General features: G+C 67.6%; 1 protein-coding gene across 15 annotated transcripts in view; it reads left to right on the top strand.

The window, feature by feature from the left end:
• PLEC (plectin) overlaps positions 1–10,111 on the top strand; it is a 53,066-nt gene extending 42,955 nt beyond the window's left edge. For all 15 annotated transcript variants that reach the window (XM_035012117.1, XM_035012118.1, XM_035012126.1 and 12 more), the window contains 4 exons: positions 55–159; positions 259–357; positions 1,266–4,646; positions 4,731–10,111. In XM_035012117.1, coding sequence (XP_034868008.1) covers positions 55–159; positions 259–357; positions 1,266–4,646; positions 4,731–8,972 — 7,827 coding nt within the window. In that variant the 3' untranslated portion in view covers positions 8,973–10,111. The remainder of the gene's footprint in view (positions 1–54; positions 160–258; positions 358–1,265; positions 4,647–4,730) is intronic.
• Positions 10,112–14,247: the final 4,136 nt, after the last annotated feature.

The following is a 14,247-nucleotide window of genomic DNA, read 5'->3' as shown; positions in this document are numbered from 1 at the left end:
AGGCGCAGGGTGAGGGGGGCGCAAAGCTGGTGACTGGCTGTCGTGTCTTCACAGGACTACGAGCTCCAGCTGGTCACGTACAAGGCACAGCTGGAACCGGTGGCCTCCCCAGCCAAGAAGCCCAAGGTCCAGTCTGGGTCTGAGAGCATCATCCAGGAGGTAGGGCCGGGGGTGGGGCTGCTGGGCTGCGTGGGCTGCGTGGGCCCTAGGGCTCAAGGCAGGCCTGACCCTGGCTGCCCCCTCCCTCCCACCCCCCAGTACGTAGACCTGCGCACGAGGTACAGCGAGCTGACCACACTCACAAGTCAGTACATCAAGTTCATCAGCGAGACTCTGCGGCGCATGGAGGAGGAGGAGGTATGGCCTGCTGGGGGTGGAAGTGTCGTCCTCCTGCCCACCCCCGCCCCCGAGATGCCGCCCCTGGGAACCTGTCTGAGACCACGGAGTCCAGCTCTGCCCCCTCCCCTGCAGCACGGCCTGCCCCACCTTGGCCTGGCGCTGCACTGCTCTCCCCATGGTGGCTGGCACCTCCTCTTTCTCCTCTGTTGGCACGTACCGCAACCAGGTGTCCTCCTGGCTCTCTCATGTGTGTTCCTCCTTGGGATTCCGTGCAGCCTCTCTGCTCGGCCACTTGCTCTGGAAGAGCTGAGGAGTAGGAGATCATGGGAGCTGGGGAGGGAGGGTCCCAGGTGGCTCCCTGTGCTGTTCCTCCTGCTTCCTGGTGGGCTCGCCGTCTGGCCTACCTGCGGCCTCCTCTCTGCAGGGCTTGCAGTCCCTTGGGGCTGCACTGCTGCCTCACGTTGGATGCCCCGCCCTGCCCCGCCGGGCTGCAGGAATGGGCCTAGGCCAGGGAGAGGGACCCTGTGGCCAGAGCCAGGCCAGCAGGTGCCCAGCGGGGCTCAGGCAGGGCTGGGTGGTGGGCGCGGCTCGCAAGCCCTGCAAACTGCCTGCTTTGCTCTCTCTCTCTCTCCCTGTCCGTCTGTCTCCATGGCCTGTCTGCGGGAAGAGGGGAGGACGCCTGGGCCTCCTTCCCCAGGCTGGTGAGCACGGTGGGGCCAGGCTGCGCTCGCTGCCCTGAGTGCCCTGGGCGGGTGCACGCTGTCTCCTTCGGCCGGGCTGTGACCTCTGTCGTCCCCCGCCCCCGTCCCCTGCCCCGTGCTGTCGGAGTGAACTGTGGTGGTGCCGTGTCCTTTGCGTGCCCCGCGGCCCGCTCCGCGCTCACTGCTCTCTCCGGTTCTCTCCCCCCAACCCGGCCGTGGCCACAGAGGCTGGCTGAGCAGCAGCGGGCAGAGGAGCGGGAGCGGCTGGCCCAGGTGGAGGCCGCGCTGGAGAAGCAGCGGCAGCTGGCCGAGGCGCACGCCCAGGCGAAGGCGCAGGCCGAGCGCGAGGCCCAGGAGCTGCAGCAGCGCATGCAGGAGGAGGTGGCGCGGCGGGAGGAGGCAGCGGTGGACGCGCAGCAGCAGAAGCGGAGCATTCAGGAGGAGCTGCAGCACTTGCGGCAGAGCTCGGAGGCCGAGATCCAGGCGAAGGCCCGACAGGTGGAGGCGGCCGAACGCAGCCGGCTGCGCATCGAGGAGGAGATCCGCGTGGTGCGCCTGCAGCTGGAGGCTACCGAGCGCCAGCGCGGCGGGGCGGAGGGCGAGCTGCAGGCCCTCCGCGCGCGGGCTGAGGAGGCCGAGGCACAGAAGCGGCAGGCGCAGGAGGAGGCGGAGCGCCTGCGGCGGCAGGTGCAGGACGAGAGCCAGCGCAAGCGACAGGCGGAGGCCGAGCTGGCCCTGCGCGTCAAGGCGGAGGCCGAGGCGGCCCGGGAAAAGCAGCGGGCCCTGCAGGCGCTGGAGGAGCTGCAGCTCCAGGCGGAGGAAGCGGAGCGGCGCCTCCGGCAGGCGGAGGCCGAGCGGGCACGCCAGGTGCAGGTGGCCCTGGAGACGGCGCAGCGCAGCGCCGAGGTGGAGCTGCAGAGCAAGCGCGCCTCGTTCGCGGAGAAGACAGCGCAGCTGGAGCGCACCCTGCAGGAGGAGCACGTGGCGGTGGCGCAGCTGCGGGAGGAGGCCGCGCGGCAGGCGCAGCGGCAGGCGGAGGCGGAGCGCGCCCGGGAGGAGGCCGAGCGGGAGCTGGAGCGCTGGCGGCTGAAGGCCAACGAGGCGCTGCGCCTGCGGCTGCAGGCGGAGGAGGTGGCGCAGCAGAAAAGCCTGGCGCAGGCGGAGGCGGAGCAGCAGAAGGAGGAGGCGGAGCGCGAGGCCCGGCGCCGCGGCAAGGCGGAGGAGCAGGCCGTGCGGCAGCGGGAGCTGGCCGAGCAGGAGCTGGAGAAGCAGCGGCAGCTGGCGGAGGGCACCGCCCAGCAGCGCCTGGCGGCGGAGCAGGAGCTGATCCGGCTGCGGGCCGGCACCGAGCAGGGGGAGCAGCAGCGGCAGCTCCTGGAGGAGGCGCTGGCGCGGCTGCAGCGCGAGGCGACCGCGGCTGCGCAGAAGCGCCAGGAGCTGGAGGCGGAGCTGGCGACGGTGCGCGCGGAGATGGAGGTGCTGCTGGCCAGCAAGGCGCGCGCCGAGGAGGAGTCGCGCTCCACCAGCGAGAAGTCCAAGCAGCGGCTGGAGGCCGAGGCCAGCCGCTTCCGCGAGTTGGCCGAGGAGGCCGCTCGCCTGCGCGCCCTGGCCGAGGAGACCAAGCGGCAGCGGCAGCTGGCTGAGGAGGACGCGGCGCGGCAGCGGGCGGAGGCGGAGCGGGTGCTGGCCGAGAAGCTGGCCGCCATCAGCGAGGCCACGCGGCTCAAGACCGAGGCAGAGATCGCGCTCAAGGAGAAGGAGGCGGAGAACGAGCGTCTGCGGCGGCTGGCGGAGGACGAGGCCTTCCAGCGGCGGCGGCTGGAGGAGCAGGCGGCCCAGCACAAGGCGGACATCGAGGAGCGGCTGATGCAGCTGCGGAAGGCGTCCGACAGCGAGCTGGAGCGGCAGAAGGGGCTGGTGGAGGACACGCTGCGGCAGCGGCGGCAGGTGGAGGAGGAGATCCTGGCCCTCAAGGCGAGCTTTGAGAAGGCGGCCGCCGGCAAGGCGGAGCTGGAGCTGGAGCTGGGGCGCATCCGCGGCAGTGCCGAGGACACGCTGCGCAGCAAGGAGCAGGCTGAGCGGGAGGCTGCGCGGCAGCGGCAGCTGGCGGCCGAGGAGGAGCAGCGGCGCCGCGAGGCTGAGGAGCGTGTGCAGAAGAGCCTGGTGGCGGAGGAGGAGGCCGCGCGGCAGCGCAAGTTGGCGCTGGAGGAGGTGGAGCGGCTCAAGGCCAAGGTGGAGGAGGCGCGGCGCCTGCGCGAGCGGGCAGAGCAGGAGTCGGCGCGGCAGCTGCAGCTGGCCCAGGAGGCCGCCCAGAAGCGGCTGCAGGCGGAGGAGAAGGCGCACGCCTTTGCGGTGCAGCAGAAGGAACAGGAGCTGCAGCAGACGCTCCAGCAGGAGCAGAGCATGCTGGAGCGGCTGCGCGGCGAGGCAGAGGCCGCGCGGCGGGCGGCCGAGGAGGCGGAGGAGGCCCGGGAGCGCGCCGAGGTGGAGGCGGCTCAGTCCCGGCAGCAGGTGGAAGAGGCCGAGCGGCTGAAGCAGTTGGCGGAAGAGCAGGCGCGGGCCCGGGCGCAGGCGCAGGCTGCCGCGGAGAAGCTGCGCAAGGAGGCGGAGCAGGAGGCGGCCCGGCGGGCGCAGGCCGAGCAGGCGGCTTTGAAGCAGAAGCAGGCGGCTGACGCCGAGATGGAAAAGCACAAGAAATTTGCGGAGCAGACTCTGCGGCAGAAGGCACAGGTGGAGCAGGAACTGACCGCCCTGCGGCTGCAGCTGGAGGAGACTGACCACCAGAAGGGCATCTTGGACGAGGAGCTGCAGCGGCTCAAGGCGGAGGTGATGGAGGCAGCCCGGCAGCGCAGCCAGGTGGAGGAGGAGCTCTTCTCCGTGCGCGTGCAGATGGAGGAGCTGAGCAAGCTCAAGGCGCGCATCGAGGCGGAGAACCGGGCGCTCATCTTGCGTGACAAGGACAACACCCAGCGCTTCCTGCAGGAGGAGGCCGAGAAGATGAAGCAGGTTGCGGAGGAGGCGGCCCGGCTGAGCGTGGCAGCCCAGGAGGCGGCCCGGCTGCGGCAGCTGGCCGAGGAGGACCTGGCGCAACAGCGGGCCCTGGCTGAAAAGATGCTCAAGGAGAAGATGCAGGCGGTGCAGGAGGCCACGCGCCTCAAGGCCGAGGCGGAGCTGCTGCAGCAGCAGAAGGAGCTCGCGCAGGAGCAGGCCCGGCAGCTGCAGGAGGACAAGGAGCAGATGGCGCAGCAGCTGGTGCAGGAGACACAGGGCTTCCAGCGGACTTTGGAGCTGGAGCGGCAGCGGCAGCTGGAGATGAGCGCGGAGGCCGAGCGCCTCAAGCTTCGCGTGGCCGAGATGAGCCAGGCGCAGGCCCGTGCCGAGGAGGATGCCCAGCGCTTCCGCAGACAGGCCGAGGAGATCGGCGAGAAGCTGCACCGCACTGAGCTCGCCACGCAGGAGAAGGTGACGCTGGTTCACACGCTCGAGGTCCAGCGGCAGCAGAGTGACCATGACGCCGAGCGCCTCCGAGCGGCCATTGCTGAGCTGGAGCGTGAGAAGGAGAAGCTCCAGGAGGAGGCCATGTTGCTGCAGCAGAAGTCCGAGGAGGTACCGGCCTGCCCTCCACAAGCAAGTGGGTGGGCCCGGGTGGGGGCCCCCGGTGTCCCTGACTGTCCCCCCCTCTCTCTCCAGATGCAGGTGGTGCAGCAGGAGCAGCTGCTGCAGGAGACGCGGGCGCTGCAGCAGAGCTTCCTGTCGGAGAAGGACCGCCTGCTGCAGCGGGAGCACTCCATCGAGCAGGAGAAGGCCAAGCTGGAGCAGCTGTTCCAGGACGAGGTGGCCAAGGCGCAGCAGCTGCGCGAGGAGCAGCAGCGGCAGCAGCAGCAGATGGCGCAGGAGAGGCAGTGGCTGGTGGCCAGCATGGAGGAGGCCCTGCAGCGCCAGCGCGACGCGGAGGAGGGCGTGCGGCGCAAGCAGGAGGAGCTGCAGCAGCTGGAGCAGCAGCGTCAGCAGCAGGAGAAGCTGCTGGCCGAGGAGAACCGGCGGCTGCGCGAGCGGCTGCAGCGCCTGGAGGAGGAGCACCGGGCCGCGGTGGCGCATTCCGAGGAGATCGCTGCCTCGCAGGCCGTGGCCGCCAAAGCCCTGCCCAACGGCCGGGACGCGCCTGACGGCCCAGCCGCGGAGGTGGAGCACGAGCACGCGTTTGACGGGCTGCGGCGGAAGGTGCCGGCCCAGCGGCTGCAGGAGGTTGGCGTCCTGAGCTCGGAGGAGCTGCAGCGGCTGGCCGAGGGCCACACAACAGTGGCTGAGCTTGCCCAGCGGGAGGACGTGCGCCGGTACCTGCGGGGCCGCAGTGGCATCGCCGGGCTGCTGCTGAAGCCCACCAACGAGAAGCTGAGCGTCTATGCGGCCCTCCAGCGGCAGCTGCTGAGCCCGGGCACGGCGCTCATCCTGCTCGAGGCTCAGGCTGCCTCCGGCTTCCTCCTGGACCCCGTGCAGAATCGGCGGCTGACTGTCAACGAGGCCGTGAAGGAAGGCGTGGTGGGCCCCGAGCTGCACCACAAGCTGCTGTCGGCCGAGCGCGCCGTCACCGGCTACAAGGACCCCTACACCGGGGAGCAGATCTCCCTCTTCCAGGCCATGAAGAAGGACCTCGTCGTCCGCGACCACGGCGTCCGCCTGCTGGAGGCCCAGATCGCCACGGGCGGCATCATCGACCCCGTGCACAGCCACCGGCTGCCCGTGGACGTGGCCTACCGGCGTGGCTACTTCGACGAGGAGATGAGCCGCGTCCTGGCGGACCCGAGCGACGACACCAAGGGCTTCTTCGACCCCAACACGCACGAGAACCTCACGTACCTGCAGCTGCTGGAGCGCTGTGTGGAGGACCCCGAGACGGGGCTGCGCCTGCTGCCCCTGAAAGGCTCCGAGAAGGCAGAGATGGTGGAGACCACACAGCTGTACACCGAGGAGGAGACCCGCAGAGCGTTCGAGGAGACTCAGATAGACATCCCCGGCGGCGGCGGCCGCGGCGGCTCCACTATGTCCTTGTGGGAGGTGATGCAGTCAGACCTGATCCCAGAGGAGCAGCGCACCCGGCTCATGGCTGACTTCCAGGCCGGCCGGGTGACCAAGGAGCGCATGATCATCATCATCATCGAGATCATCGAGAAGACAGAGATCGTGCGCCAGCAGAACCTGGCTTCCTACGACTACATGCGCCGCCGCCTCACCGCCGAGGACCTCTATGAGGCCCGGATCATCTCCCGCGAGACGTACAGCCTCCTCCGGGAGGGCGCCAAGAGCCTCCGAGAGGTGCTGGAGGAGGAGTCGGCCGCACGCTACCTCTACGGCACGGGCTGTGTGGCTGGCGTCTACGTGCCGGGCTCTAGGCAGACGCTCACCATCTACCAGGCCCTCAAGAAGGGCCTGCTGAGCGCCGAGGTGGCCCGCTTGCTGCTGGAGGCACAGGCGGCCACGGGCTTCCTCCTGGAGCCCGTGAAGGGCGAGCGGCTGACCGTGGACGAAGCCGTGCGGAAGGGCCTGGTGGGCCCCGAGCTGCACGACCGGCTGCTCTCGGCGGAGCGGGCTGTGACCGGTTATCGTGACCCCTATACGGAGCAGACGATCTCGCTCTTCCAGGCCATGAAGAAGGACCTGATCCCCGAGGAGGAGGCCCTGCGGCTGCTGGACGCCCAGCTGGCCACGGGTGGCATCGTCGACCCGCGCCTGGGCTTCCGTCTCCCCCTGGAGGTGGCCTACCAGCGTGGCTACCTCCACAAGGACACGTACGACCGGCTGTCGGAGCCCAGCGAGGTGCGCAGCTACCTGGACCCCTGCGCGGACGAGCGTCTCAGCTACACGCAGCTGCTCCGGAGGTGCCGCCCCCACGAGGCCAGCGGCCAGCGCCTCCTGCCCCTTTCGGACGCCCGCAGGCTGACCTTCCGCGGCCTGCGCAAGCAGGTCACGGTGGAAGAGCTGGTGCGCTCGCAGGTCATGGACGAGGCTACGGCGCTGCGGCTGCAGGAGGGCCTGGCCTCCGTGGAGGAGGTCACCCAGAACCTGCAGAAGTTCCTTGAGGGCACTAGCTGCATTGCTGGTGTCTTCGTGGATGCCACCAAGGAGCGGCTGTCCGTGTACCAGGCCATGAAGAAAGGCATCATCCGCCCTGGCACGGCCTTCGAGCTCCTGGAAGCACAGGCGGCCACCGGCTACGTCATCGACCCCATCAAGGGGCTCAAGCTGACCGTGGAGGAGGCCGTGCGCATGGGCATCGTGGGCCCCGAGTTCAAGGACAAACTGCTGTCGGCCGAGCGCGCCGTCACCGGCTACAAGGACCCCTACTCTGGGAAGCTCATCTCCCTCTTCCAGGCCATGAAGAAGGGCCTGATCTTGAAGGACCACGGCATCCGCCTGCTGGAGGCCCAGATCGCCACGGGCGGCATCATCGACCCCGAGGAGAGCCACCGGCTGCCCGTGGAGGTGGCCTACAAGCGTGGCCTCTTCGACGAGGAGATGAACGAGATCCTGACGGACCCGAGCGACGACACCAAGGGCTTCTTCGACCCCAACACGGAGGAGAATCTCACGTACCTGCAGCTGATGGAGCGCTGCATCACGGACCCCCAGACGGGCCTGTGCCTGCTGCCCTTGAAGGAGAGGAAGCGGGAGCGGAAGACGTCCTCCAAGTCCTCGGTGCGCAAGCGCCGCGTGGTGATCGTGGACCCGGAGACGGGCAAGGAGATGTCTGTGTACGAGGCCTACCGCAAGGGCCTCATCGACCACCAGACGTACCTGGAGCTGTCCGAGCAGGAGTGCGAGTGGGAGGAGATCACCACCTCCTCCTCGGACGGCGTGGTCAAGTCCATGATCATCGACCGCCGCTCGGGCCGCCAGTACGACATCGACGAGGCCATTGCCAGGAGCCTGATCGACCGCTCGGCTCTGGATCAGTACCGTGCCGGCACTCTCTCCATCACGGAGTTCGCAGACATGCTCTCGGGCAGCGCCGGCGGCTTCCGCTCCCGCTCGTCCTCCGTGGGGTCCTCGTCGTCCTACCCCATCAGCCCTGCAGCCTCCAGGACCCAGGGGACCTCCTGGTCGGACCCCACGGAGGAGACGGGCCCTGTGGCCGGCATCCTGGACACGGAGACTCTGGAGAAGGTGTCCATCACAGAGGCCATGCACCGCAACCTGGTGGACAACATCACGGGGCAGCGGCTGCTGGAGGCCCAGGCCTGCACGGGGGGCATCATCGACCCCAGCACCGGCGAGCGCTTCCCCGTCACGGACGCTGTCAACAAGGGCCTGGTGGACAAGATCATGGTGGACCGCATCAACCTGGCTCAGAAAGCCTTCTGCGGCTTCGAGGACCCGCGCACCAAGACCAAGATGTCGGCCGCTCAGGCCCTGAAGAAGGGCTGGCTCTACTACGAGGCGGGCCAGCGGTTCCTGGAGGTGCAGTACCTGACCGGCGGCCTGATCGAGCCCGATGCCGCAGGCCGTGTGCCCCTGGATGAGGCCCTGCAGCGCGGCATGGTGGACGCCCGAACCGCCCAGAAGCTGCGAGACGTGGGCGCCTACTCCAAGTACCTCACCTGCCCCAAGACCAAGCTCAAGATCTCCTACAAGGACGCGCTGGACCGCAGCATGGTGGAGGAGGGCACGGGGCTGCGGCTGCTGGAGGCGGCCGCCCAGTCCAGCAAGGGCTACTACAGCCCCTACAGCGTCAGCGGCTCGGGCTCCACGGCCGGGTCGCGCTCTGGCTCGCGCACCGGGTCGCGGGCCGGCTCCCGCCGAGGGAGCTTTGACGCCACCAGCTCCGGCTTCTCCGTGACCTTCTCTTCGTCTTCCTACTCTTCCTCAGGCTATGGCCGCCGCTATGCCTCAGGGCCTGCGTCCTCCCTGGGGGGCCCCGAGTCTGCAGTGGCCTGATCCGCTGCCCGCGCCCTGCCTCCCGCTCTGCATGTGGCCAGGTTCCCCGCCCAGGCGTTGAGGCGTTGGGGTCTTTCACGTCTAAAGGTGTCTTCCTCCCAAGCGGTGCCTAAAGTTTAACCAAAAAAAACCCAGACTAACGTATTAATATCTGTTTGCTGTCCAGACAGCCTGTGTCTTGGGGGATGGGGCCGGGCCGGCCTCTCAGACCACCTCATCCTGCAGGCCTCCCTGCTCCTGTCTACCTGCCACTCACCACAGCCAGGTGCCTTGGAGGGTCCCGAGCCAGGCCCCCAGGCCAGCCCTCCTCTGTCTTCAGGGAGGGTCTTCTCTGGGCCGGGTTCCCCCAGCCCTGCTCGCTGGGCTCCCTGACACCCAACCACCAGTCCTAGCTGCTCGGGGAAGCAGGGGTGGGCCCCCATCACGAGCAGAGCCCTCAGGACCAGCTTTCTTTCCTGTTTCCAGGACTGACTTCCGCGTTCGGCGGGCCTTGCTGGGGAGGGTGGGGGGTCCTGGGTCAGCCGTCTCTTCCAGCCTGCCTGGAGAAGCGCCTTCCCCACGGGAAGATGAGGGTCCAGTCTGCAGAGCCAGCTGGTCCCTGCCACGTTGCAGACTCTGCCCCCAGCCCCCAGCCCCTGACACTCTGCCAAGACCCCAGGCCTCTGGCTTCTGCCTTCCAGCCTCAGCCCCCTAGTAAGTGCCTTCAGTGTCCTCCCTCCCACCCCAGGCCCCAAGGACCCAGATCTGGGGTGGGAGGTAGACCCTCTGGTGAGACTCCCCATGGCCCAGCTCTCGGGCACGCCAGCCCCGGGCCAGGCCGGGTGTGGCTGGGGCTTCTGCAGGGCTCTGCTCCCCTGTGGCCCCACCCTGGGTGCTTCCTGCCTGTCTCTTCAAGGGAGACTGCTCCCTCTGTTTGGCCCCGGGGATGGGCCGCCCAGCCCAGGGCCAGCCCCTCCTGTCCCACCTTGGTGCCCCCGCTCCCCCGCCTCCACCCTCTGACTAAGCTTTGCATGTTTCACTAACCCAGGCAGGCGGCGGGTGGAGGCACCAGGCTTCCGGCTGCCTCCGTGAGGGCAGAACACTAACCTGACCATGGGTGGGTCTGCAGTGCTCACCCCAATAAAAGCAATTCCAACCTTCCTGTGCGTCCTGCTTTGCTTTTTTGTTCTGGGGTCCGGTGTGGGGGTTGGGTGGAGGCTGCTGCCTGAGGCTCGGAGCTTGGCCAGGGGCAGAGGAGCAGGGCCTCGGGGAAGATGCTGGCCTGAGGCTGCATGTCTCAGGGAAGAGAGAGCCAGACTGAGCAGCAGCCTGGTGGAGGCCAGCCCGCTGAGGCCTGCTCCAGGAGGGCCCTCAGCCCCTGCCGCTGGTCCGGCGGCCTCCTGACACTCTGCCAGGCCCCTAAGGCTCCGTTCACGGCTGCAACTTACCTCTGAGGTCGGGGCTCCATGCTCCCGTATCAGCTCACTTCGGCTGCGCCCCCCCGGGGCCCATCGTTTGGAGGGAGCAGCGTGACCGCCCAGCTAAGTTGGTTCCTGTTGGCGAAGGGTAATGCTCCAGAGGCGGACGCAGTCGTGAGTCTCAGCAGCTGGGCCTCCGCTGCAGTCCGTCCACCCCTGTCCCTCCAGGCCCACACAGCGGCCCTCACGCCTGCCGGAGCCCAGCTTCCTGGGTTCTTTCTGGGAAAACCTACGAGAGCAAGGTTGAGTGGGGCCAACTACAGCCCCACTGAGCCACTGGCCCTGAGGCTGTGACCGATGCTCATCTGCCTGCTTTGCCCAGAGTGGGGGCAGCTGACCGAGACCCCTGTCCCTGGGGGTCTGAATCCTGGTGACCGGGTCCTTGTCAGGCTCTGCTCTTCCAGTTACAACAGGGCTGTGGAAATACCAGATGCCATGACAGGGCCGTCCCTGCCACGGTGGCCCCCGTTGACTGCTAGGCTCCTGCAAGGAGCTGCCGTGGCCAGGAGGCAGCCACAGTGAGCCGAGTGAGTGGGACACTTGTCACTGCCCTGGGTAGCGGTTCCCGGGCGCTGACCCTCCTGGGAGCCGGGACTGACGGTTTCTCACAGCCTACCGTCGCAGGCCCGAGAAGTGCACAGGCCCCGGTGGGTCCCTGGGAGCGTGGTGGGTGGGCCACTTCTTCCACTCCTTGGTTCCCAGACCCAGACGGCCCGTCAACTGGGACTCAAGGAAATAGCCACGTCCCGGGCTGTAGTCCCGGGTGGCGTCCAACCTTCTGCCAGGCCAGCTGCATCTGAGGGGTGGTATCCCGGGTGGTCCTGGGCCCTGCTGCACACCCTTGCTGGAAGGGGGTGTGAGCGCCGAGGCCGCGTCCCGCAGAAGCGCACCCTGCCTGCCGAGACCGAAGCGCCGGGAACACAAGTCCGAGGTGAAGAATCCCCACTGAGCTGCTGGCTGGCGCTGGTCTGGGGTCTCTGCGGCGGGGGCCTGAGGGGCAGCGTCACACACGAGGCACCTGAGCGGCTGGGCTGGCCTGGGAGAGGAGCCTGTCTGCACCTGGGCCGCTTGGGTCGTGAGCCTGCGCGGGAGCCCTGGTGGCCAGTGTCCGCCTGCCAAGCCATCCTGCCCACCGGTGGCTTGGCGGATGCGGGCGCTCAGCACAAGACCAGGCTCCCTGTGCCCATCAGCACCTCCTTCCCCAGGCCCCTGTCCCAGCCCCTCGGGCCCTGGGGAGCCCTCCACACCATTCCCCCACCCCGCCCGGCCGCGAGTCCCCGTGGGCCCCGACCGTGAGCTGCTCTCCTTCCCAGTGTGGCAGCCACTCAGGCCAGGCGTTTCCCTCACGGCTTCCGAGCGGGGCTGTGGTCTGGTGGGCCCAGCGTCCCGTACCCGCCCTCGTGAACCAGGCACGGGTTGGCCTCTATCACCTCACCACTGGGAGCCTCCCCAAGGCCGAGTGTGGCTGTGGTGGGTGACAGAGTCCGGGCCGCCCGCCGGGTAGTCCTCCGGCCCTGTGTGAGCCTCAGCCCGGGGGTCCGCTCCACCTGGCCCTGGACCCGCGCTGAGCCCGCCCACCTCCCGGCAGCTCCTGCTGGAAGCCAGGTGCACGGTCACGGCTGCCCCTGGCCAGATGCTGCGTCTCTACCGAGTCATCCTCTGTCGCAGACCCTCCGGCCTCGCCCCGGGACGTAGGGTCTTTGTGACGGTTGTCCTATGCCGTCTTGCTGGAGACCCCGCGACACATTCTTACCACTTGCCGCAGGTGCGTCTGGCACGTGGCCTCAGTGGCGGGACCTTTCCAGCCGTGTCGCCTTCCTTCCTCTGAGCCCACTCGTGACCAGAAGCCTCCATGTCCTCCGACAAACGGACCGAGGTCCCACTCCCCGGTGTGCGAGGTGACAGACGCTTACCAGGCGTAGTGCTTTTCCTCAGAGGCAGGAAAGACAAGGCTCCGAATTTGTCCTTTACCTTGGAGAGAACATCCTAGCACGCCCCAGACCTCTGGACTCCGGAAAGCTTTCTCGGAGTGACCAGTCCCTGAATGTCCGGCGTGTAGCTCACGCTCTGGCACACACGGGTCCCACCGGCTCACTCAGAATACTCGCCACTTCCTGCTGGTGAGGCCTGGCGAGCTTGTCCGTTCGTGGACCGCTGTGTTTTTCTGTGCATGGGTCAGTCTATACGGGGACAGAGCCGGGAAGCTGAGAGAGTCTGGGGCAAAGCGTCTATACGGTCCCTCTCCCTGACCTACAAGTATTGGGGTAGCCACAGACCACGTACCAGAGGCCGTGTTAATCCGTTCTAGAAAAGAACATCACCCCCGCTAATCTCTGCCATTTCAACCCGGATGGTCCTGGGCCCTGGTTTTTGTGATACTGGCCGGTGACAGGAGGAGCGTCCAGGGCCCCCATTTGATCTTACCTGCTACGAGAAGTTTTTGTTCTGTAGCCCAAAGAACCGGGATGAGGATACCGCCAGTGGTTAAGTATGTCCATCCCAGCTGTCCGTTCACGTACCGATGAACGTCCGCCTGTGGCTCTGTGGACACGCGGGACCCTCTGAGTGGGACCACACTAGGACTCCATTCGTTTGCAGACCCCCATGTTCCTGACTCGGGCAGGGCTCCGTGCTGCTCTGGGCCCCCAGGAGTCTATCAGCTCAGACGGCGACCTGGCGGCTCTGCCTTCCTCGGGCTCGCTTGCCCAGAGCAGCGGCTGTGTGAGATTTCGAGAAGGCCTCGGAGTCCTGCTGCCTCTACTTCAGAGTGTCTCGGGGAGACCTAAGGAACCTTCCAGTTTATGGGTTCTGGGTCTGAGAACTGGCTCAGGTAGGGAAGCAGGTCAAGTGATGGTATTTTCCTCTGGGGCAGCGGACATCCACCACCTCATTCATCTTAAGATTTCTTTTGATTCTGTGTAATAAGCTGCTGTTCCTCACAGTGTGGCCTCTGGACCACAATGTGGCACCGGGGCCTCCGGGAGCTGCTGAGTCGCAAATTCTCGGCCCCCGTTGGATCAGAAATTCTGGGGCTGTCTTAGCGCCGCCCGAGTTTGGGAGCCCTGCTGTCAGCAACCCCCTTGTCCCAGCCACCTCTCAGAACACCGCGCTGGGGCCACCCTCGGCTGCTGTCGCGCGAGTCGGCTGCAGCTGCGTGACAAGCACCGCAGACCAGCCACTTCAACAACACAACGTCCTTCCTCACAGCTCTGACCGCCCTGCTGTCAGCGCTGGCCCTGTAGACAGCGTCTGCTCCCGGGTCCTCACGCGCTCGAACCCCCGCGTGTTCGTGTCCTGGGCTCCTCTTGTAAGGACGCCAGTCGACTTGCATCAGCCCCCCGCCCCCCAGTGACCTTTACCTTCGTCACCTCCGTGAAGACCCATCTCCAAGTCGTGAGAATGACGCCCCTCCACGCGGCCTGCTCGCACCTCCCTACGCCCCAGGGTTCGCCGCCGCGCCGCGGAAGACGCCGGGGCTAACGTTATCCACCTGCCACCGGAGGCGAGTCCTACGGCCAACTGGCCAGTGGGCGTTTTGGCCACAGAGCGTGCGTCCCGGGGCCACACCGGGACCAGCTGTCTCAGGTCCGGGCCCCAGAAGCGGAGCCTGTGGTGGTGGTTCAAGTGCATCGGGCTTACGAAGCGATGCCCTCGGGAGAGGGTCTGAGGCCGGCCGGCCAAGGATGCGTGTTCAGCTGAAGTCTGGCCATGGCTCGACACCACGGGGAGCTCAGGAGGATGGATTTCAGCTGAGAGGTTGTTTCTCCAGCGACAGGCATCAGAGCTGCTACCCCCGACGTCAGCCATGGGCTGGCGGC

The sequence above is a fragment of the Mirounga leonina genome, unplaced genomic scaffold (genome assembly GCF_011800145.1).
Source record: "Mirounga leonina isolate KUSES-001 unplaced genomic scaffold, KU_Mleo_1.0 Mir_165, whole genome shotgun sequence".
NCBI lineage: Eukaryota > Metazoa > Chordata > Mammalia > Carnivora > Phocidae > Mirounga > Mirounga leonina.
This window is presented reverse-complemented; position numbering and strand designations above follow the sequence as displayed.